Source organism: Chlorocebus sabaeus, chromosome 16, assembly GCF_047675955.1.
Source record: "Chlorocebus sabaeus isolate Y175 chromosome 16, mChlSab1.0.hap1, whole genome shotgun sequence".
Taxonomy (NCBI): domain Eukaryota; kingdom Metazoa; phylum Chordata; class Mammalia; order Primates; family Cercopithecidae; genus Chlorocebus; species Chlorocebus sabaeus.
In genome coordinates this window covers 4,345,311-4,371,603 of record NC_132919.1, presented here as the reverse complement: position 1 = coordinate 4,371,603, position 26,293 = coordinate 4,345,311, and the positions used below count along the sequence as shown (strand labels likewise).

Here is a 26,293-nt window from a genome sequence, read left to right as displayed (position 1 = left end):
CTTTGGTCCCCTAATGCATGGTCTCTGACACCATTGCCAGGCAGCTGCTCACCAGCAGAGGTCCAGTCCTGAGCTGGGCTCTGTCTAGCTCCCCCTGCTCAGCCCCCTACCCCAACTCCCGCACCTACCAGCAGGATGTCGGCAACCACCGCCCAGTTGCAGGACAGAAGCAGCTCCCCAAGGCCCAGGAACACCTGTGGACACAGGGTGGCCTCAGTGAGGATTCCCAGACCCCAGTCACTAATCCAACCTGTTGCTCCCCACCTGTGGAGAGGAGGGACTGGGACGCCACAGAGAAAGGCATTGTTGAAACTTATTGGATTTAGCAAGGAAGGCCTGGAACTATTTTTCCAGTTCCAGCAGCCTTGACGGTGGGTAGACAGAGCCAGGACCCACAGGCGAGTGTCCAGCCCCTGGAGTCCCTCGCTGGGGGCCAGGAGGAAGCAGCTAGGCCTCCTCCCAGGCCACTTTTAAAGGTAAGAAAACAGACTTTAAACCAGGCACAGCGGCTCAAGCCTGTAATTCCAGCACTTTGGGAGGCTGAGGTAGGCGGATCACTTGAGGTCAGGAGTTCAAGACCAGCCTGGCCAACATGGTAAAACCCCATCTCTACTAAAAATACAAAAATTAGCAGGGTGTGGTGGCTCACATCTGTAGTTCCAGCTACTCGGGAGGCTGAGGCACGAGAATCGCTTGAACTCAAGAGGCAGAGGTTGCAGGGAGCCGAGATCGCGCCACTGCACTCCAGCCTGGGTGATAGAGTGAGACTCCGCCTCAAAAAAAAAAAAAAAAAGAGGAAAAGAAAAACAGAGTTTAGAGGACAAAGACTAAAAGACTGCTTGGAGATTGCCCACCCCTCCTCTGTTTTCCCCAAAAGTTCATATACACTGAGAAGGCACCTATTGTGTGCCAGCCAGCGTGCCCAGCCCCAGGCACCCCACCAAAGGCCCCTTCAGGCCATCCCCTCCCCGTGGAGCAGCACAGGCAGGGGGGCAAGGCCTGGGACACCCATCATGTAGACAGTCAAACTGAGCCTGGTCAACGACGTGGCTTGTCTGGGGTCACCAGCTGACCCTGAGTAAAGCCTGCCTGGGGCATGAGGCTTACGGCCCCTGCCCAGTGCCCACCCCCAACTCTGCTCCCAGTGTCCTCTGGTTACCACAAGCCCGGAACCTGCCCCCCCTTCACCTCGTGCCAAGGGATTAGGACAATCCTCATTCCCCTCACTCAAGAAGAGTTTAATGAAGCAGCAAGAAGAAAGAAAAAAAAAAAGTCTCATTTCTCAAAGCTTCCAAGAGCTTATTGCAAGGGTGGAATTAGTCATTCCTGGATCACGGGGCTGTCCCCAGGGTAGCCCAGGCTCAGGCACCCGAAGACCTGATGATCAGTGGCGGGAGAGCACCCGGGACAGAGGACCTGAAGGACCACCGCCCAAGCACCCACCACGCACCAGCCCTGTCCTCTCTTGTGACCCTGTCTGACCCCTCAGGTTAGGTGCCCTGTGAGGCAGATGTCATTACACCCATTTCACAGATAAACTCAGGCCAGAGGGCACGCATCAAGCCACGTGCTGATGGGCGCCCCCCGCGCCCCGCCCCGTGATGGCCTGTGCATGGTGAGGGTGAAGAGGCCACTGCGGGGAGGGGGGTTCCCAGCATCCACGGTGCCTGGTGAGGCTAGCACCGGGGAATCAGAGGACAGCCCGAGATGGGCAGGGAGTCCCTGGGCGGAGGTGGCATGGGGGAGGACCCTGAAGGACAGTCAGGATCAGGACGGGCCCGGGACAGCCACAAGACCACGCCAGCCGGGGACCCACGGGAGCGGAGGCAAGGGGGCTGGGATGTGCCCACCATGCTGGGCGGGGCAGGAACGTGGCCCAGCTCTGGTGGAGGGAGAGCAGAACCAGCCAAGGAGCCCAAGCAGCCATGCACTCTCCTGGTCTAACTCAGCCCCTGGGACTGCAGTGCCTGGTCCCTGGCCCCCAAACTGAGAGGCCCCTGAGGACAGGTGGGTCTCCCTCAGGCCTGGGACATCGGGCCGGGCACCCACAGGGGCAGAAATCAAGAAGTCGTTGGCAGACAGGTCTCAGGTGGGGCCTGGGCAGCTGCAGATCCACATTCCAGCCTAGCAGGGTCTGCCAGCTGCCTCCTGGGGCCACATGAAAGCCTGGCCTGACTCACACCCTCCCCCCTTCGATGTTTTCTGGGCACCTGCACCTGGCCCTCCAGGCCTCTCCCCGCTTTACGTCGCCAGCGTCTGCCTCTACCACCTCCCTCTCCGTGCAGCCCAGGCACCCCGTCCCCCAACCAGCCCCCCGTTTTGCTCTCCCCAGCCACTCCACACCCATAGGACATGCTGAAATACACCTTTTCCTTCCTCCAGCTGGGGCAGGGTGGATCCCGGCCCCAAAACAGAGCCCATCAGAGGGAGGCTGCAGCTACAATGGGGCCTTTCAGACTAAAGAAGCTGCCAGGATGCCAGGTCTCCTCAGACACACCTGGAGGCCGGCACCGTGCCACCAAATCCTCGTCTCCACTTGGCAGCTTTGAGGGGCAAAGGGCCCGGCTGCGGAGAGACCACCTTCTAATCCTGTAATTACAGAGTCTCCTGGGGCGGCGGCCACCAGGGCTGACTCAGCTCCAGGAGGGGTTCCACAGCCAAGGGGTGTGACCTCCTGGGGTGGATGGGCCCAGCCCCACCCTGCCTTGCTGAGCGGGCCTGGGGAGGCCACCACCTCTGGACCTTGGCTTCCCCAACGGTACAACGCCAGGGTGCCCCAGATGCTCCACCAGGACCCTCCAGCACCAGCAGCCCCTGCTTGTTAAGCTGCTAACCCCGCTTTGCACTGGGGTTCCTCACAGGCCAGTGCACACTAGGTCCTAGAGCTCAGTGGCTTCCACGAGCAGTTCAAACCTGGGCTCCACAACTCAAAAGCAAAGCAAACACACAAAAAGTGCTCTGGGGCCGGCCGCGGGGGCTCACGCCTGTAATCCCAGCACTTTGGGAGGCTGAGGCAGGCAGATCATGAGGTCAGGAGATCGAGACCATCCTGGCTAACACAGTGAAACCCCATTTCTACTAAAAATACAAAAAAAAAAAAAAAAAAAAAAAAAAAAAATTAGCCAGGCATGGTGGCGGGCACCTGTAGTCCCAGCTACTCAGGAGGTTGAGGCAGGAGAATGGCGTGAACCTGGGAGGCGGAGCTTGCAGTGAGCCGAGATCGCGCCCCTGCACTCCAGTCTGGGCGACAGAGTGAGACTCTGCCTCAAAAAATAAATAAATAAATAAATAAATAAATAAATAGATAAATAAATAAAGGGGCTCTGGTTTGTAGAATTCAGTTGACTGTTCGAAGCTGCTCCTACATGGGCATCTCAGCCCTGCAGTCCCAGGTCCCTCCTGGACACTCCCTCCTGGACGGCCACAGGCACCTCACACTGAACAGCTGCCTAAACTCATTTTCTCCCCCGTCCCCAAACATCTCTGTTCCTGCCCAGTGTGGCTGAGCCAGCCAGGATGCAGGCCCCAGGCGCAGACTGGTCAGCAAACTGCCGGAGCTGATCTCCTCTGGCTCAGGAATAGCGCCCGGTCCCCATTACCCAGGCCAGACGCTGGGGTTGGGGGTTCCCTACATGCCTTGCTCACCCTCACACCCCTCATCACTGATTTCTGTCCATTTTGCATCCTGCACATTCCTTGAATCTGCCTCTTTCTCCTGTCCATGGCCCCTGGCCAGTGCACTCCAGGCCTCCCCGGCCGTCTCCTCCCCAGTTTCCCAGGCCCCACCATCCCTCCAGACACCAGCCCCGGAGGGGACTTCCGAAAGAGAAATCTGACTGCCCCGTCTCCTCCAAGTCCGTGTGGCCTCCCTGCACCCTGACTTAGATCCCTCTGGGAGATAGGGCCTGGGAACACTGCCTGCAGCCTGAGAAACATGGAGCCCCTCCGTCCCTGGCCTCGGCCATTCCAGACCAAGATAATTTCCCCCTGGAGCTAGGAGAGTGATGATGAATGTCCCTGGCTTTAGTCATCCCCGGCCACAGAGACCCACCCACACAGGTATCCACGCTCACACTGTCACGCAGGCGGCCGCGTGAACATGCCCAGACGCACGCACAGCCAAGGCCTCCCACACGTGCACACGAGATCAACACACAAACACACTCACACACAAGCACCCACACACGCACACCCACAACCTGAGACACACACGAAGAACTCACACGCCACAACTACGTACGGATGTAGGTAATGGGGAGCCATTCAAACTATCAAAACATGTGTGGCAAGGGCACCAGAAAGATGATGGCTATACACCCTGGCACAGGCTCGTTGGGGTGGACTTGCCGAATAACAACCTGGCATGTACCCACGCATACCTGTGGTCTCATAATAAGCATAGCAATTATGCCCACACACACACACACACACACGTACACAAAATGCTTGTGTCTTCACTCTTGTGAACATCCATGCACAAGAGTGGATGTGCGCACACTTAGATCTTCACACACACATTCCTCTCCTCTTGTCCACCGGCACACACAGGTTGGCAGGAGGAGGAAGCAGGCGGAAACGGTCAGCCCCTGTGGGGTGGCAGGGGCATCGCCTTCAATCTTGGTTCAGCTCAGTCTTCCAGCTGGGCGGTAACTGACTCTGAACTGCAAAGAATGGATTCTGGGCCCACCAAGAAGGGAAAAGGCCAACATCCCCTAGGGGCTCGCTGTGCCCGGGGCAGAGCTGAGACCCAAGCCTCCTCTCTCACGGACCAACTCTTTGCCTGAGCCAGTCAGGACACAGGCCCCAGGACACAGACCAGCCGCCAGCAAGCTGCTGCACCGTCTGGCACGCTTTGTCCCTGGGCTTGCCAACCTGTAATTGCAAGGACTGGCATTGGGGCACAAGGGCACCACCTGGTTTCTAGGGGCCGGCAGCAGCCCAACAAGCCAGTGGGCAGGCAGGTGGGGAGTGAGGCAGTGAAGGGAGCAAAAGCTTTACGTCCTCCCAGAGAATTCGGCTGAGATCGTGTGCTCTCCTGGTGTGCCATGCTGCCAGCCAACAGACACCTGTTACATCTTGGCAGAGCTGTGGGGCCCTCAGAGGAAGGATGAGTGGGCCTGTCTCAGCCCCTCTCAGACAGCGCCTGGTGGGGCCTGGTTACTCCAGCCCAGAAAGTCAGGTAGAAAGGGCTTATCCGAGAGGCTTCCCAAGGGCCAAGTCTGGGAAGTGGTAGGAACGCTCCCCAGAGTTGGGGAGCTCACATAGCCCAGCTTTCCACACCACTCCAGGGACCAGAGAGCAGATCCCACAGCCACCCCCTGCATCCTGGGCTGCCCCTTGAGGACAGCTATGGTGGACTACATCCTGGCTGATCTCTGCCAACCACCCTGCAAGCTCCCCTGTGGACGCCAGATGGGCAGTTATCAGGCCTCCATCCCAGGTCCTCACGCAGGAGTCTTCAGGACTGGGAAGGGGCCGGGCACGGTGGCTCCCACCTGTAATCCCAGCAATTTGGGAAGCCGAGGCAGGCGAATCACTTGAAGCCAGGAGTTCGAGACCAGCCTGGCCAACATGGTAAAACCCCTTCTCTACTAAAAATACAAAAATTAGCCAGGTGTGGTGACGGGCGCCTGTAATCCCAGCTACTCGGGAGGCTGAGGCAGGAGAATCGGTTGTGCCTGGGATGGGGAGGCTGACAGATCGTGCCTGCACTCCGGCCTGGGCAAAAGAGTGAGACTCTCTCTTAAAAAAAAAAAAAAAGACTGGGAAGGGCAGTGTCCTCTCCTGGATCCAAAGGCCTCAGTGACAGCCACGCTGGCTCTGCTCTGTGCAGTGGTGGCCACATCTCTCCTTGGGCAAGGAGGGAACTCAGAGCTATGATCAGGTTTGGGCAGGAAGCAGCCTTCAAGATCACCAGGGTCAACTCCTGTGCAAAGATGGAGGATTGAAAGTTGAGTCATAGACTTAAGTTTCCACGCAGAAGCAAAAAGTAGTAAGTCAGAAAAAAAGTGATTTTTTACCAAAGAAAAGAACAAAACCTAGCGAAATAAACATTCCCTACTGGGAGCCAGGCGCAGTGGCTCACACCTGTAATCTCAACACTTTGGGAGGCTCAGGCAGGAGGATTGCTTGATCCCAGGAGTTCAAGACCAGCCTGGACAACATAGCCTCTATCTCTACAAATAATTAAAAAATTAGCCGGGCATGGTGGCATGCACCTGTGGTCCCACCTATTCCAGAGGCTGAGGCGGGGAGGATCCCTTAAGCCTGGGAGGTTGGGGCTGCAGTGAGTGAGACATGATCACACCACTGCACTCCAGCCTGGGTGAATGGCAAGATCCTCAAAAAAAAAAAAAAAAAAAAAAATTTGGCAGCCAAGCAAAAGAGCAGACGATTCTGTAGAAGAGGGTATTACCCTTCTAGGTTTTCCCTCCCCACAGTCATTCACTGAAACCCCCATATCTGGAGGGAAATAAACTGAGTAGTGTCCCTGAGAGCCAGCAGGGAAAGCTGCTGGTGAGAGATGAGTAAAACCAGAGAAAGCCAACAATGACTCCAATCACTGACTCCACTCAAGGCCCGAGGGCAACCCCTGTCTCAGAAGGGAATGCACCCAGTAATTAAGGAGAATGAACCGTGTTATAGAGCATTTACCTGAATCCCAGAAGACAGAGCAGAGAACCCAGGTGTTTTTACAGATGCCTCATTTGCCTCAGCCCTGAATTTCCCTCCGGCAACAGAAAAGTCTGCAGAGCCTCAGCTCAACTCAAACTGCATTGCCTTTGGACAACGGAATGGTCACAGAGAAGGCAGGGAGAGTCAGAGACACAAAGTCACCCACACTACCACACAACGACACTACTATCAAAGCAAATCCAGTTTCTGCGCAGTGCTGCCCACACCCAGCTCAGAGGAAAGTCACTCAGTGTGTAAACTCTGGATACATATTGCAGAAAGCAAAGAAGGAAGGAAAGGAGGGAGACAAGGAGAAAAAAATCCAACCTGGCCGGGCACAGTGGCTCACGTCTGTAATCCCAACACTTTGGGAGGCCGAGGCGGGTGGATCACTTGAGGTCAGGAGCTCGAGACCAGCCTGGCCAACATGGTGAAACCCCATCTCTACTAAAAGTACAAAAATTGGCTGGTGTCGTGGAGCACGCCTGTAGTTCCAGCTACTCGGGAGGTTGAGGCAGGAGAATCGCTTGAACCCAGGAGGCAGAGTGAGCTGAGATTGTGCCACTGCACTCCAGCCTGGGCAACAGAGTGAGACTCTGTCTCAAAAAACAAAACAAACAAACAAAAAAATCCAACCTAAAAGATAGGTGATAAGAGAAAGAGGAGAAGGAAATTCTTTATATTGGCTTCAAGTTATAAAACAATGCAATGAGAATATTAATTCAGACCAGGCACAGTGGCGCATGCCTGTAATCCCAGCACTGTGGGAGGCCGAGGAGGGTGGATCACTTGATCTGAGGAGTTTGACACCAGCCTAGGCAACATGGCAAAACCCTGTCTCTACGAAAAATAGAAAAATTAGCTGGGCGTGGTAGTTCGTGCCTATGGTCCCAGCTACTCGGGAGGCTGAGGTGGGAGGATCACTTGAGCCCAGGAGGTCGAGGCTGCAGAGAGCCATGACTGCATCACTGCACTCCAGCCTGGGTGACAGAGTAAGACCCTGTCTCAAAATAAATAAATAAATAAATAAATAAATAAATAAATAAATAAATAAATATCAAAGAAAAGACAATCTCATGCATAAATGAACCAAAAGAAAATAAACTCTCTAGCTTTTTGGGGGACGGGGGTGGATAAAAACTCCTTAATCACAAAATCTACCCAGTTAGGAGTTGAAGCAAAATCAAGAACTCAGGAATAAAGAATCTGTGTAAACAGACTGATATCTCCTTAAATAGGAAACTATTGCCAAGCCACTACAAGGATGATGCTTAAAGAACAGACTGTGGCCGGGTGCGGTGGCTCACGCCTGTAATCCCAGCACTTTGGGAGGCCGAGACAGGCAGATCGCCTGAGGTTGGGGGTTCGCGACCAGCCTGACCAACATAGAGAAACCTTGTCTCTGCTAAAAATACAAAATTAGCTGGGTGTGGTGTCGCGTGTCTGTAATCCCAGCTACTCAGGAGGCTGAGGCAGGAAAATCACTTGAACCCGGGAGGTGGAGGTTGTGGTGAGATGAGATCGTGCCATTCCACTCCAGCCTGGGTAACAAGAGCGAAACTCCATCTCAAAATAAAAGCAAAAAAAAACAACAAAAAAAGAAAGCAAAAAATAAACGAACAGAAAAAAACCCCAAACAAAACAACAACAGACTGTGAATGCTCTACATCTAGAAAAAGTAAAACTAATAATATAACTAACAAAAATCAGAGGTTGGGGAGAGAAGGGAGAGAGGAGGTAGAAGGCGGCTACCTCTTTCATAGCTCGTATTTATCAATAAGTCCACGGTTTTACAACTAATTCAAACTTAATTCCTTTGATTTCACTTCAGTTTCTGCAAGTGGATTCATATAAATGAAACATATTATATGATTCTATTTATATGAATTATCCAGAACAGACAAATCTATAAAGACAGAAAATAGATTTAGCAGCTGCCTAGGGCCAGGGCTGGGGAGCAGAGAGAGAGATTGGAGGGAAATGGGGGTGACTGCTAATAGGCATGAAATTTCTTTTTAGGGTAAGCAAAATGTTCTAAAATTGATGTGGTGATGGTTGTTCAACTCTGTGGATGTACTAAAAACCAGTGAATTATACACTTTATTGGGTGAACTGTCTGATATATGAATTATTACTAATATTATTTTGAGACAGGGTCTTGCTCTGTCGCCCAGGCTGGAGTGCAGTGGTGTGATCTCGGCTCACTGCAGCCTCTGCCTCCTGGGTTCAAGCGATTCTTATCCTCAGCCTCCCAAGTAGCTGAAATTACAAGCACCTACCACCACACCTGGCTAATTTTTGTACTTAAAAAAAAATTATTTATTTATTTATTTTGAGATGGAGTCTTGCTCTGTTGCCCAGACTGGAGTGCAGTGGCACAATCTCGGCTCACTGCAAACTCTGCCTCCCGGATTCACGCCATTCTTCTGCCTCAGCCTCCCGAGTAGCTGGGATTACAGGCGCCCGCCACCTCGCCCAGCTAATTTTTTGTATTTTTAGTAGAGACAGGGTTTCACTGTGTCAGCCAGGATGGTCTCGATCTCCTGACCTCGTGATCCGCCTGCCTCGGCCTCCCAATGTGCTGGGTTTACAGGCGTGAGCCACCATGCCCAACCCATAATTTTTGTATTTTTAGTAGAGACAGGGTTTCACCATGTTGGCCAGGCTGGTCTCAAACTCCTGACCTCAAGTGATCCACCTGCCTCAGCCTCCCAAAGTGCTGGGTTTACAGGCATGAGCCACTGCGTCCAGCCTGATATATGAATTGTATCTCTATAAATCTGTTTTTAAAAATTGCACTACCATATGGCCCCAGTTTAATAAAACTATTTCTACCTACCCATAAGCTTGTGAATGGATAGACAGACACATATATGGAATGACGATTACCTAAATAAATATGGAAGCAAAAAGGCCAAAATGTGAAGAATTATTCACTCTTGTAGATGAAAACATGAATAACTGTTATTGTCTTCTCTGCACTTTTCTGCTTTTGTTTTGTTTTTTTTTTAGTGTCCCCCAAATAAAAATACCAAAGTCATTTGATACAGCATGATAGAGTGAACTGTTGGTCCCACCCTTGACCTCACCACGGCAGCACTGTGCATTCACAGCTGTGACTGATGTGTGGAACGTCTCCAAGCTCGAGCTTCAAGTCCCCACTCATGCCCTTGGTGACCTCATTTGGTCTCATGGCTTGAAATAACCAGCCTAGACCTCTCTCCCGAACTCCAGACTCATACATACCCAATTGCTTTTTTTTTTTTTTGAGATGGAGTCTTGCTCTGTCGCCCAGGCTGGTGTGCAGTGGTGTGATCCTGGCTCACTGCAACCTCTACCTCCCAGGTTCAAGTGATTCTCATGCCTCAGCCTCCTAAGTAGCTGGGACTGCAGGCACCTACCACCACACCTGGCTAATTTCTATATTTTTAGTAGAGACAGGGTTTCACCATGTTTGCATTGGGTGCCCAGCCGAATTGCCTTTTAATATGTCCAGTTGAGGCCGGGCACAGTGGCCCACGCCTGTAATCCCAGCACTCTGGGACGCCGAGGCGAGCGGACCACTTGAGGTCAGGAGTTCGAGACCACCCTGTCCAACATGGTGAAACGCCCCTCTCTACTAAAAATATAAAGATTAGCCGGGTGTGGTGGCAGGTGCCTGTAATCCCAGCTACTCTGGAGGCTGAGGCAGGAGAATCGCTTGAATTCAGGAGGCAGAGGTTGCAGTGAGCCGAGATCACACCACTGCACTCCAGCCTGGGCGACAGAGCAAGATTCTGTCATAAACAAATAAATAAATGAAACAAATAAATCAGGTGGAAGTGATGCTTTCCAAGTTCCTGGCCTGAGGCTTAACAGACTTTGCAACTTCCACTTTTGCTGTCTTAGATGCCCTGAGATGGTCCTGTAAGGAAGCTGGTCTCGCCTAGGGGAGGATGAGTGGCCACACGGAGAAGGACGAAGGGGACCCATGGGGCAGCCAGAGGTGAGTAAGGTCAGCGTGGACATTCCAGTGCAGCAATCATCCAGAGGAAAGCAGCCACGTGAGTGGACACAGGCAAACCAGCAGAGGAACCATCCAGCCAGGCCACGGAATCAGAAATAATTGGGCATTGTTTTAAGCCACGAAGTTTTGGGGTGATTTTTATGCAGTAGTAGATACCAGATACAACCCCGAAGTCAGATCCTCTCACCTCTGCGCTGGACACTCTGGTGGCTTCCAGTGTCAGTGATATGGGAAGCCAGAGTGAATCTACGTACAAGGCCCTCCATGATCCACACCCTCACTCCCCCATCACCGTGACCTCTGACTTCATCGCCTCTACTGCTCCCTGGCTGACCCCATTCCAGCCACATTTCCCCAACGCGCCAGTCATGTACTCTCCCTCAGGGCCTCTGCACAGGCCGTCCTCCGCATGGACTGTGCTTCCCTGCTCCACCCCGGCCCCGCACGGCTTCTTCCCACACTTATTCCTGGAATGTCACTGTCTCAACAAGGCCTCCCCTGGCCCCTTGCCTTGCTCCTGTCGTTCTCTTTATCCCCTTTCCCGGCTGTTGCTCTCCACAGAACTCATCCCCATCTAACATACTATGGTATCTGTTTGTTTGTTTGTTTGTTTGTTGAGAGGGAGTTTTGCTCTGTCACCCAGGCTGGAGTGCAGTGGTGCAATCTTGGCTCACTGCAACCTCTGCCTCCCAGGTTCCATCGATTCTCCTGCCTCAGGCTCCCTAGTAGCTGGGATTACAGGTGCCCACCACTATGCCCTGCTTATTTTTGTATTTTTAGTAGAGGCAGGGTTTCACTATGTTGGCCAGGCTGGTTTTGAACTCCTGACCTCATGACATCTGCCTGCCTCGGTCTCCCAAAGTGCTGGGATTACAGGTGTGAGCCACTGTGCCTGGCCTTTTTTTTTTTTTTTTTTTTTTTTTTTTTTTTTTTTGAGACAGAGTCTCGTTCTGTCACCTAGGCTAGAGTGCAAAGGTGCAATCTCAGCTCACTGCAACCTCTGCTTCCTGGGCTCAAGCGATTCTCCTGCCTCAGCCTCCTGAATAGCTGGGATTACAGGCACACACCACCACACCCGGCTAATTTTTGTATTTTTAGTAGAGGCGGGGTTTCACCATGTTGGCCAAGTTGGTCTCAAACCCCTGACCTCGTGATCTGCCCACCTCGGCCTCCCGAAGTGCTGGGATTTATGGGCATGAGCTACTGTGCCCGGCCTATGGTATTGATTTTCCATGTTTATTGTATTACACACACATTCTTTTGCCTGCTTTGTTCATGCTGTACCCCAGTGCCTGGAACAGCATATGGCAAAGAGGAGGTGCTGGGGAAATATTTCATACATGAGTGGACATTGCTGCTCTCCCTGGTGGAGACCTGCCTCTCAGCCACCTGGCCATGGCCATAGGCTTGGCCGTTTGAGGCCTCAAGCACATCTGCTCCTTCAGCCCATGGGGCCAAGCAGGGGTGTGAGGGAGTCCGGGTTTCTCACCTGTGAGACCAAAAGAGCAGCATGGAACCAGAGACCCACCCTGGTGGGCTTCGCCACTGTGCACACAAACACTTTCCTATGCAATGTCAGATGTCAGCAGGGCCCAGAGGACAGCAGAGAAGGAATCCCTGGGGCATGATGGGAGATTGCATTTTCCAAAGATAGCCACTGCAATATTTCCCATACCACAAGTTCTTGCAGATCACTGATACTGTCATCAAAAGATAGCGTCCATTTCTACTTTTTTTTTTTGAAATGGAGTCTCACTCCCTCACCCAGGCTGGAGTGCATTGGTGGTGATCCTGCCTCACTGCAACCTCCACCTCCTGGGTTCAAGTGATTCTCCTGCCTCAGCCTTCCAAGTAGCTGGGATTACAGGCACCTGCCATCATGCCAGGCTAATTTTTGTATTTTTGTAGAGATGGGGTTTCGCCATGTTGGCTAAGCTGGTCTTGAACTCCTCATCTCAGGTAATCTTCCCACCTCGGCCTCCCAAAGTGCTGGAATCACAGGCGTGAGCCACTATGCATGGCCTAGAGTCCATTTCTTTGCCCCACTAATTTGAGCAGAAAGTTGTGCTCAGGTTAAAAAAAAAAAAATATATATATATATATATATATAGCATGCAAAGAATGCAAGTTACATTTATGGTAAACTTTCAAGGGTAGGTCAAAAAGGCAACACAGTTCTTTCTACCTGGCCTACTATCTCAGAACATTAGTCCTTGTTTAACCCGGCCACCATGCTGTGAGGAAGCACAGACCACATGGAGAGGCCACAGACAGGTGTACCAGCCAATGGCTTCTGCTAAGGTCTCAGTCAATAGCTAAATCGACTGCCAGGCAGGCCCCACCACTTTGATGATCCAGTCCCTCACCCTTATCCAGCCTAGCTAACACCAAGTGGAAAAGAGATGTCACCCCCTCTTGCTCTCAAACCTGGCCTAAACTGCACTTATGTGAGCAAAATAAATGTTTTTGTTGTTTTAAGCCATTAAGTTTTGTTACATATGCATAGTAATTAGAACAGGCTCGGCCGGGCGTGGTGGCTCACGCCTGTAAACCCAGCACTTTGGGAGGCCAAGGCAGGCGGATCACCTGAGGTCAGGAGTTGGAGACCAGCCTGGCCAACATGGTGAAACCCCATCTCTACTAAAAATACCAAAAATCAGCCAGGTGTAGTGGTGTGCACCTGTAATCCCAGCTACTCAGGAGGCTGAGACAGGAGAATTGCTTGAACCTGGGAGGCGGAGGTTGCAGTGAGCCAAGATTGCACCACTGCACTCCAGCCTGGTCAACGAGAGCAAAACTCTGTCTCCAGAAAAAAACAAAAACAAAAAACAAACAAACAAACAAACAAACGGCTCAGAAGTTTGCTTATCTCTTTAAGGAAGCCGAGAGGTAAGGAGTAGCACTCCCATTTTCTTGCTAAGAAAACTGAGGCTCCGAGGTCAAGATCTTGCCCTAGGTCACACAAGTCACACAACTGGTAAGGAAAGAAGAAGGAATGATGTCCAGGTCTTTCAGACACATCATGGCATGCTCCCTCCCACGCCCCACTCCTGTCCCTCCACCTTGACCACAAAGCCCACCTAAGGGGGGATAGCCGACATTCAGCCACATCCTCCAGCCACCAGGTCAGTGACAGTGGAGGCCCTGCTTTGGGTGCAGTCCCTCCTCTGAGCACAAACCCCTTCTCCTCTGAAGGGCAGCAGCTCTGGGAAGAAGGCCAAGGAAGGTGGCATAAGCCAAGACCTGCTGTGTGCGTGTCTGGACCCTAATTAACAGCCGAGAAGTCCACTTCCCTTGCCAAGAGGACTGGAAAGATGGAAGAGATGGAACCCTCTGTTTCTGTAGATGGCCACAGGGCATGGGCTCCCCCAGGGAAGGCCCCAGACCAGACTTTATATTCTCAGAAAAGCTCATTTCCATGAAACAAGCAGCATGATTTGGCCCCTACTTCAGGAAATCTGGGAACAGTCACACAGTGCAACCAAAAACCATCCTGCCCACATAATGCAGTTACAGGCACAAAAGTAGCAGGAGAAAAGCTATACTTAGCCACAGACGCACATGTGCACACAGGCACATCCCACGCGGTTCTCTGCATGTCCTGAGGTGGGTGTGCACGCTCATGCACAGACAAGTGTACAAAACAGCACACGTCAACACATCCATACACACCATGCACACGCACACACAAAAATTAAAATAGATCTATTTGTACATACAATGTACATTTAGCATGTATATTCATTCGTGCTAAATGTACATCGTATGTACAAGTATATATGCTTTTTTTTTTTTTTTTTTTTGAGATGGAGTCTCACTCTGTCACCCCGGCTGGAGTGCAGTGGCATGATTTCAGCTCACTGCAACCTCCACCGCCCAGGTTCAAGTGATTCTCCTACCTCAGCCTCCAAAGTAGCTGGGATTAAAGGCGCATGCTGCCATGCCCACCTAAATTTTTAAATAAATTTTTAGTGGGGACAGGGGCATGGGAGAGGGCATGTTGGTCAGGCTGGTCTCGAACTCATAGCCTCAAGTGATTCGCCCACCTTGACCTCCCAAAGTGCTGGGATTACAGACATGAGTCATCGTGCCTGGCTAGTATAGTCAGGGTTTGTTTGTTTGTTTGTTTGTTTTAAGACAGAGTCTTGCTTTGTTGCCCAGGCTAAAGTGCAGTGGCGCAATCTCGGCTCACTGCAACCTCCGCCTCCTGAGCTCAAGCGATTCTCCTGCCTCGGCCTCCTAAGTAGCTGGGATTACAGGTGCCACCACAATGCCCAGCTAATTTCTGTATTTCAAGTAGAGACGGGGTTTCACCATGTTGGCCAGGCTGGTCTTGAACTTCTGACCTCAAGTGATCCACCCTCCTTGGCCTCCCAAAGTGTTGGGATTACAGGCATAAGCCACTACGTTCGGCCAGTATATTCATTTTAATGTATACACACAAGAATGAACATATACACACTCATGTTAGATGCATGCACACACTAGCACACATGCCCACCTTCCCATGGGCCCTTCCCAAGAAGAGTTTGGAGCCTATCTCCCCAGGACTTACTCCTTCAACAGCAGAAATCATGCAGGAAGGACTTTGGTTCCTGCAATCTGAGAAGTGAAGGGAGGGATGGATGGATGGATGGATGGATGGATGGATGGACTGCTGAGTGGGTGAATGGATGGGTAGATTGGTGGGTGGGTGGGTGGATGGATGGATGGATGGATGGATGGATGGATGGATGGATGGATGGATTGGTGGGTGGATGGAATCGTGGATGGATTGGTGGATGGGTGGATGGATAGATGGATGGATGGGTGGATGGATGGATGGATGGATGGATGAAGAAGGTAAAGTGATATCATATTTTGAAGACCAACAGAAGTCAATTCCTCAGCACCCTCTGGACACCCATTCTAATGCTGACTCCTTTTGCTCCCCAAAAATGTTCTCACCCTTTGAAGTTTTATGGATGATTCCATATCCCCTGGACTTCAGACTCCTCTATCCAACTGTCTAGTAACACCTCCACTTGGATGTCAGCCTCCGACAACAAACCCAGAATGTACAAAACCAAGCTGTTGACCTTCCCCAAAACACCTGCTGCTCCTGCTCACTTTCCTGCCTCAGTTAATGGGCCCTCCCCACTTCCAGCTGCTCATGCCAATACCTGGAACTCACCTCTGACTCTTCTTTCATATTCCTCCTGGAATTCATCAGGAAATTCTAAGAGCTCTACCTTCAAAATACTTATGTAATCCAACTGCCTCTCACAATCTCCATTGTTGGCACTCTGGTTCAAACACCATCATCTCATCTGCATTCTAGCAACAGCCTGCTCACTCCTCTCTGCTTCTGCCCTTGCCCCCAGGTCTGTTCTCAACAGAGTAGCCAAAGTGATTCTACTCAATATAAGCCAGCCAGATGGGGTGGCTCACTCCTATAATCCCAAAATTTGGGGAGGCTGAGGCAGAAGGATTGCTTGAAGCCAGGAGCTCAAGCCTGGGAAACAAAGCAAGACTCTGTCTCAAAAAAGAAAAAGGAAAAAGAAAAAAAAAAAAAAAGCAAATAATAGAAAAAAATTGAGAAAAATTGATGAAACCAAAAGTTGGTTCTTTGAAAAGATCAGCAAGATAGACAAACCTTTAGATAAACTGACTGAGGAAAAAAAAGACTCAAATTACTAAAATTAGGAATGAAAGGGGGGACATTACTACTCATCTTACAGAAATTAAAAGAATGAGAAGGAACTGTTATATCAACTATTGTGTGCCAACAAATTAGATTAACCTAGAATAAATGTACAAATTTCTAAAAAGATATAAACTACTGAAACAACTCAAGAAGAAATAGAAAATTTGAAATGACCTATAACGAGTAAATATTGAGTTAGCAATCAAAAAACTTTCCACAAACAGAAGCCCAGAACCAGATGGCTTTGCTGGTGACTTCTTCCAAATGTTTAAAGATGAATTAACAAATTCTTCATGAAGTCTTCCAAAAAACAGAAGAGGAAGGAACACTTGCCAACTCATTACAAGGCCACTACCCTGATACCAAAACCAGACGAAGATACCGCAAGAAAACTGCAGACCGATATCTCTTACGAATGCACATGCAAAAATCCTCAACAAAATACTACCAACTCAAATCCAGCAATACATAAAAATGGTTACCCACCATGACCATGGAGAATGTATTCCAGGAATGCAAGGTTGGTTAAACATATAAATATAAATATCAGTCAATGTAATAAACTGTAGAAATTGAATAAAGGATAAAACTACATGACCATTTTAATAGATGTGGAAGACAAAAGCCAGATGTCCCACTTCTTAGAACAAAACTCCATCTCACCCGATGCCCACGACATCCTACATGATCTGGAACCCATCATCTCTCTGTCCCCACCTCCCTCTCCCACTTCTCTCTCTGTACTAATCACAGTAGCTGCCTTGTTGTTAGTCAAACCCATTGGGTACACTCCTGACTCAGGGCCTTCACAGTTGCTGTTCCCTCTGCCTGGAACACTGTTCCCCCGAATATCCACATAATTCACTGCTTCACCCCCTACAGGTCTTTATTCCACAACTGCCTTCTCAGTGAGGCCTCTCTGGCCACCCTACAAAAAATTGCTACCCTCTCCTCCCAATACTCACACTCTCTCTCTGTCCTTCCCAATAATACTTCTCTCCTAAGCCTTTATTATTATCTGAAATACACTGAATTTTACAATAAAATTCACAACACTTATATATCTTGTTTGCTATCTTTCTTCCCCAACTAGAATGTAAGTTCCCTCGGGACAGAGATATTTTTATCTGTTTTATTCACTGCTATATCTATGGCATTTATTTATTTATTTATTTAGAGATGCAGTCTCGCTCTGTTGCCCAGGCTGGAGTACAGTGGCGCAATCTGGGCTCACTGCAACCTCTACCTCCTGGGTTCAAGCGATTCTCCTGCCTCAGCCTCCCAAGTAGTTGAGACCACAGGCACGCACCACCATGCTCAGCTAATTTTTTGTATTTTTAGTAGAGACAGGGTTTTGCCGGGTTGCCCAGGCTGGTCTTGAACTCCTGACCTCAGGTGACCCACCTCCCTCAGCCTCCCAAAGTGCTGGGATTGCAGGGGTGAACCACCACAGCCAGCCACTTATATCTACAGCATTGAAACTAGTATGCCCCTTAATTGGCAATCAATAAATATTGGTTGAATAAACAAATGAATACAAACAGTTTGTCACTGGACTCTTCACTCAGCCAGCAGTGACTTACCTCACCCACCCATCCATGTGCCTGACACTGTGCTTCAAGTTGGAGTACAGAGAAAGATTAGAACCAGACCTGGACCCTGCTAAAAATCACAGACAGGGCTGGGAGAGGAGTCAGAACGTACGTAACCAAGACCCCAGGAAGACAACGCTGGGCGCACTAAAGAGAGGAGGGAGAGAGGGTCAGGCCCAGCAACCAGGGAGGAATTCACAGAGAGACAGTGGTAAGCTGGCCCTTGAAGGCCTAGAATGCTTTGGACACTTGGAGAAGGGAGTGAGGATGGGGAAAGAGGGAGAGGGGAAGCCTGACTTGGGAACCAAGAGGGGGCCTCCACTGCAGTGGAGGAATAAGGCTCCCAAGGTTATCAGGGAAGTTCACGAGGGGCTTTAAATGCTGGGATAAGGGGCTGGGGCTAGTTCCAGAGGCACCAGGGAGCCATGCAAGGCTTTTGAGCAGGGAAGGGTGGTGTGATGTCAGCAAGCTCACTCTGTAAGCCAGGCACAGTGACGCATGCCTGTAATTCCAGCTACTCGGGAGGCAGCATGGGCAGGATTGCTTGAGGCCAGGAGTTCAAAACCAGCCTGGGCAATACAGGGAGACCCCGTCTGGAAGGAAGGAAGGAAGGAAGGAAGGAAGGAAGGAAGGAAGGAAGGAAGGAAGGAAGGAAGGAAGGGAGGGAGGGAGGGAGGGAGGGAGGGGGGGAGGGGGGAGGGGAGGGAGGGGGGAGGGGAGGAAGGAAGGAAGGGAGAGGGAGGGAGGCAAAGGAAGGAAGGAAGGGAGGGAGGGAAGGAGGGAGGGAGGGAAAGAAAAGAAAACAAAAGGAAAGGAAAGGAAAGAAAAGAAAAGAAAAAAGAAAGAGAAAAAACAAGCAAGCTAGCTAGCTCGCTCTGGCAGTGTGTGAAGAACAGAACAGATTGTGGTGGATGAGCAGGAAGACAAGGAGACCAGGAAGGTGCCTTCTAGAAGAGTTCTGGAGAAAGACAGCAAGGCATGAGCCAGGGAAGGGCAGAGAGGACAGAGAGGAGAGGACAGGCCTGGGAGAGGTCAAGGGCTTCGCAACTGACAGTTGCTGGGGAGGAGCAACTGGAGCCTGAATCTGAGGTCAGAACATCCGAGAGTTCTACGGAGGCACAGACAGAGCCATGGGGTGGGGGCGGGATGGCAGCACCTCTGGAGGGTTAGAGTTCTGGCCACAGAGGCTCAGCATCGGTGGGTACCATGCCAGACCCAGCAGCTTCCCAGCGCCAGAGGATGGATGCACTCTAGCCCCGCCCGCCTTTCTGCCCCTCAGTCCCAATCCCCAGGGCAGGCCTGAAGAAGAGCTTCTCCAGCTGGCTTTGGCGGCCAAGACACAATGTCATTTCCAGACGAGCCAACCAGCTCTGGAGATGCGCCAGGCTGCAGGGTGCCGGGGGTGGAGGGGGGCAGCTGTGTCCCCGAAACACAGCCAAGGAGCCACCTCCCAGAACCAACCAAGACAGTGGCAGAAGCAGGGCTGGCAGGGGGCCCCCAGCTCCAGCTGGCTGGTACAGGGACAGCTTTGATGGGGCCTCCATCTGCCTGGGCTTCAGCCTCCCTGCGAGGTCAGGCCCCACCAGCCCCCATCAGCTCCCACCAGCCAGAAGTGATGGTCCCCTCCCTCAGTCAATAAGCATTAAGGTATTTACTAGTGCCTGGGGTGTGCCCAGCTCTGTTTCTGGTTCAGTACACTATGAAGGACACAGACTTTGGAGGCATCACAGCCAAGTTGGAGGTTGTGTGATTGATTGTTTTGAGACAGGGTCCTGCTCTGTCACCCAGGTTGGAGTGCAGTGGCATGATCAGAGCTCACAGCAGCCTCTATCTCTCAAGCTCAAGCAATCCTCCAGCCTCAGCCTCCCCAGTAGCTGGGACTACAGGCATGTGCCTCCATGTCCAACTAATTTTTTAATTTTCTGTAGAGACAGGGTTTTGCTACGTTGTCCAGGCTGTTCTCTAACTCCTGAGCTCAAGTGATCCTCTCACTTCGACCTCCCAAAATACTGGGATTCCAGACGTCAGCCACTGCACCCAGCCCTGTGTTGGAGTTTTGTCTGTCCCACTATTTACCTGATTCTATCTGTGGGCTTCAGTTTTCCAACCTGTCAAGTGGCATAAGTGTGGCTGGGTGTGGTGGATCATGCCTGTAACCCCAGCACCTTGGGAGGCCGAGGTAGGCAGATCACTTGAGGTCAGGAGTTCGAGACCAGCCTGGTCAAAATGGCGAAACACCATCTTACTAAAAATACAAAAATTAGCCAGGCATTGTGGCGTAGGCCTGTAATCCCAGCTACTCAGAAGGCTGAGACAGGAGAATTGCTTGAACCCGGGAGGTGGAGTTTGCAGTGAGCTGAGATCGTGCCACTGCACTCCAGCCTGGGTGACAGAGAGAGACCCTGTCTTGGAAAAAAAAAAAACATTCGTGGCAGGTACCTATAATCCCAGCTGCTGGGGAGGCTGAGGCAGGAGAATTGCTTGAACCTGAGAGGTGGAGGTTGCAGTGAGTCGAGATCGTACCACCATACTCCAGCCTGGGCAACAGAGAGAGACTCTGTCTCAAAAAATAAAATAAAATATGAAAAGAAAAAACCTTCCTCACAAAAGTGTCCATTGAGAGGACTAAATAAGAGCATGTGCAGAAGAGAATGACAAGACTTTCTCGTCTTCAGGAATTTCCGCAGAGACCCGAGGCTGAGAACAAGGGATGAGCAGCGCCCACACCTCAAGAGAGGTGCCAGCACACCTTCAGGACGCGGCGAGAGAGAACGGGGCTATCCTACGTGGCCCCCACCCGCTTGCATAGAAGTCATGCTCGGGGGAGGATTTATTGAAAGAGTTCTGCTCTTGACCAGGTGCGGTGGCTCACGCCTGTAATCCCAGCACTTTGGGAGGCTGAGATGGGCAGATCACTCAAGGACAGGAGTTCGAGACCAGACTGGGCAACATGGCGAAACCCCATCTCTACTAAAAATTAGCTGGGTGTGGTGGTGCACGCCTGTAGTCCCAGCTATTCAGGAGGCTGAGGCAAGAGGATTGCTCGAGCCCAGGAGTTCAAGACCAGTCTGAGCAACATAGTGAGAGTCCCCATCTCTAAAAGAGGTAATAAATAATGAATAAAGAGTGCCACTTTTTTTTTTTTTTTTTGAGACAGAGTCTTGCTCTGTCGCCCGGGCTGGCGTGCAGTGGCAGGATCTCAGCTCACTGCAAGCTCCGCCTCCCGGGTTCACGCCATTCTCCTGCCTCAGTCTCCCGAGTAGCTGGGACTACAGGTGCCCGCCACCACGCCCGGTTAATTTTTTGTATTTTTAGTAGAGACGGGGTTTCACCGTGTTAGCCAGGATGGTCTTGATCTCCTGACCTCGTGATCCACCTGCCTCGGCCTCCCAAAGTGCTGGGATAACAGGCTTGAGCCACTGCGCCCGGCCAAGAGTTCCACTCTTAAGCTGAGTGAGGGGCTTCAGATGACACTCAACGCAACAGAGGATAGTGCTTGCCAAGGAGGAAGCTGGCCCTTTCTCCCTGGCTGGACGCTGGCTAAACGCTAAGCCTCCTATACCAGGACAGCCTGAGGGTGCACAGAAGACATCCTCAGGACACCCAGATGCATGTCATCTGGCATTCGGGGAGAATGGACCCTGGGGCCTGACTCCCCCCAGGGAAGTCTGCGGGTGCGGATGCCAGATGAAGTAGTCTGCAGTGTCGTGGGAGGGGAGAGGGCGGCAGTGGCGGAGGCCTCCCTTCCTGACCTCCTCCAGGGGTCAGATGGACACCGCGGAGGGAGACACGGTGCTCATGAGAGGGGGCCCCTTGCGGGATTGCCCACCCAGGCAAGACGGCCTGGCTGGAAAGGCAACCCTTGCATCAGGGAATTGGGCAAAGTAAAAACCAGGGCCAGAGACCCCAAAATGCCCACAAAGGCCCCCCACACCCCGCCTCTGGGCATCTGCCACATGGGGGGCACTGAGAGAGGGCGAAAACAACTCCGGACACAGACAGTACTCGGCCTGTTCTCAGTCTTCCTCCCTTGCCCGCTCATCTCTGGAGGGGACAGAATTGTGAGGGGAGGGAGGATGTCAGGGATGTGGGGTGGAAGATGGAGCAAGGAGAACAAAACCCAACTGCAGCCCCACCTCTTCCCAAGGCAATTTTCTGGTCCTGGATAGAAACTTTATTTGGGGCCAGGCATAGTGGCTCACACCTGTAATCCCAGCACTTTGGGAACCTGAAGCGGGTGGATGACGAGGTCAGGAGTTGGAGACCAGCCTGGCCAACATGGTGAAACCCCATCTGTATTAAAAATACATAAATTAGCTGGGCGTGGTGGCGTACACCTGTAATCCCAGCTACTCAGGAGGCTGAGGCAGGAGAATCGCTTGAACCTGGGAGGCAGAGGTTGCAGTGAGCTGAGATGGCGCCACTGCACTCCAGCCCGGGCAACAGAGCAAGACTCCATCTCAAAATAAATACATAAATAAAATAAAATTTAAAATTAAAAAAATAGCTGGGCGTGGTGGCTCGCACCTGTAATCCCAGCTACTTGGGAGGCTGAGGCAGGAGAATCACTTGAACCCAGGAAGCAGAGGTTACAGTGAGCTGAGATTACGCCACTGCACTCCAGCCTGGGCAACAGAGCGAGACTCAGTCTCAAAAAAAAAAAAAAGAAAAAAGAAAAAAGAAACTTTATTCGGAAGCAGGGCCAAGGTTTTTATTTCAATGGGACCAGACTGTTTAGTTCGTGCGTGTGACTGGAGAAGTGATGGGCTCTGGCCATGGGTGGGAGATGCGGCCAAACTAGTGTGAGGACAATAAAGTCGTGGTTGGTTTACTTTTCCAAAGTCTGGCCTGCTCAGTAAACCTGGTGCACGCACGTATGGGCCCTGTCTGCAGCCACAGGGCCCGGGGCCATGGATCTGGGAAAGGAGGGGAGGTCTAGTCCCTCTGCTTCCGGCTGGGCTGGCGTCATCTTCCCAGAAGCAGTGGCCCTTTCCCATGTTGGGGGTCAGGCAGGGCTGGGGCTTTGGGGAGCCAGGGACACAGCTGCACACAGGGACCCTCCAGCTCTGGTCCCCCACCCTTTGGGCCCCCTGTCTTTGGACAGGCCCCATACACCTCGGTGTCTCATGCAAACAGGCACTGAGCCCAAGCAGGAACATGAATTCTGGCGTGAGGATAGAGCGGTCCGGGAAGGCTTTTGGAGGAAGCTGACTTTGAGTTGAGTCTTGCAGAAGGAGGATTTCGGGATGCACAAAAGAGGAACTGGTGCTCTCGGTGGAAGAAATGGACACGTGCAGAGTCTGGGAAGGCGGACTCTGTGGCTCTCCCATGTGGCTGGCACGGCCAGAGTGTGAGGCCCATGAAAGGGTGTGATGGGATGTGGATATGGAATACTTGATATTACCGTGATTATCGCCCTTAAAGCTGCGTCCACATTGGCCGTAACCAATCTGGGCCTTGCTTCGCTCCTCTGTAACCTGGGGAGAATTGCTCTATTTCTTCTTGGACCCACAATATGCCCTGGCAATAAATGAGTCCTATTTTCTCAAACTAACACATTAATCCAATGCTCAGAGGACACCTTTTACAGTCAGAAAAGCTCAGGCTCAAATCCCAGTTCTGCCCCTTCCTCACTGTGGAACTCCTGGTAAGCTTCTCTCTCTCTTTTTCCCCCGCAGGATGGAGTCATGCTCTGTTGCCCAGGCTGGGGTGCAGCGGCACAATCTCAGCTCACCGCAACCTCCACCTCCCGCGTTCAAGCGATTCTCCTGCCTCAGCCTCCCGAGCAGCTGGGATTACAGGTGCCCACCACCATGCCCAGCTAATTTTTTAATATTTTGAGTAGAGACACGGTTTCACCATATTGGCCAGGCCCAAAAGTGCTAGGATTACAGACGTGAGCCACCGCATCCAGCCTCTCTTTACTCATCTGCAAAACGGGGATAAGTGCTACCCAGGAGAGATCAACATAATGTACGTAAAGGCCGGGCACAGCGTGAGCTGTGGAAACAGGAGTTCCTCATCCCCCAACCCTGTTCCCACCTCCATGAGGCTCTCACTTACATAGGAGGCCAGCAGGGTGGTCGGGGCCAAGACAAGAGCCAGGTAGAGGCAGGGGGCCGTGGCAAGCAGGCTGGAGGCGCAGATGAGGGGCTCAGCTCTTGGAATGACTTTCTTGTACCTCCTCGCAGCTTCTGCCCCCAAGATGACCCCAATGACGCCGGTCATGATGGTCAATGACCCAAAAATCAGGCTAATGGGAAAGAACACAGGGGTTGGTCAGCTGGGTGAGCTCAGCATGGAGACCTTTCACCCTGCTCCCAGCCCCAGGTCTAGCCCCTTGGCTCAAGGACACGATCTGGTGTCTACAGGGAATATGGCTGTGGGCCCCTGATCTGACCCAGGCCTTACACACCCTCATCACTGATGCTCCCAAGACCTGGGGACCCTGACCAGGGACGAATGTCCCACTGCCCTCCCCCAGCCCCTTTCCTACCTCATCCCCTATATCATCCTGGGGATCCCACTGGCCATGTGGGTGATCGCCCAGCACCCCAGGTCCCAGCCTGCCTCATCTCCATTGACCCTTTCCCTGTCATCCCCCAAAACTGCCCACTCAAAATCTGAATTCCAGGGTCCCACTCTGGCCCCAACCTTCTCTCTTTCCAGCTCCCAGTACTAAGAGGAATGGAGGCAAGCGAACATGTATTTACTAAGCCCCAGTGATACACCCGGCCCTTGTCTGGGCCCTCTACACGCCCTCCTTCCTTGAATCCCATCCTTCCACTTCCTGTCTTTGAACCCCCCTCAGGCAGCCCCTGCCTGACCTCCGTCCCTTTCCCACCCATTTTTAGACCCGCTTCTACTCTGTTTCGCTTCCCCTTGTACATCCTTCCTGTGGAGACCTGTCCCTCCAAAATAGCCGCCACACAGGCTCCCCAAGAGTGCATTCTGTGGTGGCAGGAGATCCGTGGCGGGAGGAGTTCAAGATCAGAAAGATCTCATCTCTACAAAAAATGTTTAAATGATCCAGCCTTGGTGGCGTGCACCTGTAGTCCCAGCTACTCAAGAGGCTGAGGCGGGAAGATCACTTGAGCTCAGAGGTTCGAGGCCACAGTGAGTTATGATCACACCACTGCACTCCAGCTTGGGCAGCAGAGCAAGAATCTGTCTCTAAAAATAAAATTTAAAACACAGACCTGACCACGTCCCTGCCCACCTCCTGCCTAAAATTCTCCACCAGCTCTCAGACACCCACTAGATTTGTCCCCAGTTCCATAAAGTGTACATTGTTCTTCGTGATCTGACTCTGACTCACATCAACTCCAGGTCCTAGCTCTATTTTCTTCCCCCAGACTAGTTGCTCTCCCCTCCCGACTCCCAACCACACACTTTCATTCCTCTGCCTGGAACACCCTTCACTAGTTTTTGACCTATCAAACTCCTACTCATCCTTCAAGACCCAGCACAGCCTACTTGGGGATGCCCTTCCTTTGTTCCCTGGCTGATCCCTTCACTCCCATCAGTTCCCACAGCCCCTTCTGTGTCTGTCATCAGGTTCATTCGCCAGCCTGGGAATTCCTGGAGAACAGTAACAGGTTTGGTTTCCTCTCTTGACTCTATGCTGGGAGCATAGAGCCTGGCACACGAGAGACATATGTAGAGCAAGTGAACTCACGGATTCCTCCTACAATTCCCAGATGGACAGATGAGCAAGGAGAGGCTGAGAAAGGTCAAGGCCAAGATTACCCAGCTGGTAAATGACAGACCAGGATTTGAACATACATCCTCACCCTCCTGGTCTATTCTGCAACCTCCAGCCTCCTTTTAAGGGAGCTCAAAGAGGCCAGGCGGGGTGGCTTATGCTTGTAATCCCAGCACTTTGGGAGGCCGAAGCGGGTGGATCACTTGAGGTCAGGAATTCAAGACCAACCTGGCCAACACAGCAAAACCGCATCCCTACTAAAAAAAAAAAAAAAGCTGGGAATGGTGGTGGGCACCTGTAATCCCAGCTACTTGGGAGGTTGAGGCAAGAGAACCACTTGAATCTGGGAGGTGGAGGTTGCAGTGAGCTGAGATCACACCACGGCACTTCAGCCTGGGCAAGAGAGTGAGACTCCATCTCAAAAACAAAACAAAACAAAACAAATAAAGGAGCTCAAAGGGAACACTGAGACTGTGCCCAGCGTGAACTCTTGAAAACACCAGTCTAACCAGGATCTTTCCAGCCTCTCAGTAGCTCCCTGTTGTCCTCTGAGCAAGCTCCTGGCCAGCACTGACGGCCCTACGGGACTGGTCCACGCCGACCGATGTAGCTTCCCCTCTCTTCTCCCA

The 26,293-nt window shown here is 51.7% G+C and overlaps 1 protein-coding gene across 5 annotated transcripts in view; it reads right to left on the bottom strand.

Moving 5' to 3' along the window:
• The window catches only part of SPNS3 (SPNS lysolipid transporter 3, sphingosine-1-phosphate (putative)), a 55,438-nt gene that overhangs the window by 9,785 nt on the left and 19,360 nt on the right, over positions 1–26,293 (bottom strand). For all 5 annotated transcript variants that reach the window (XM_037987442.2, XM_008009915.3, XM_008009913.3 and 2 more), the window contains 2 exons: positions 24,023–24,212; positions 129–194 (listed from right to left, as the gene is read on the bottom strand). In XM_037987442.2, coding sequence (XP_037843370.2) covers positions 129–194; positions 24,023–24,212 — 256 coding nt within the window. The remainder of the gene's footprint in view (positions 1–128; positions 195–24,022; positions 24,213–26,293) is intronic.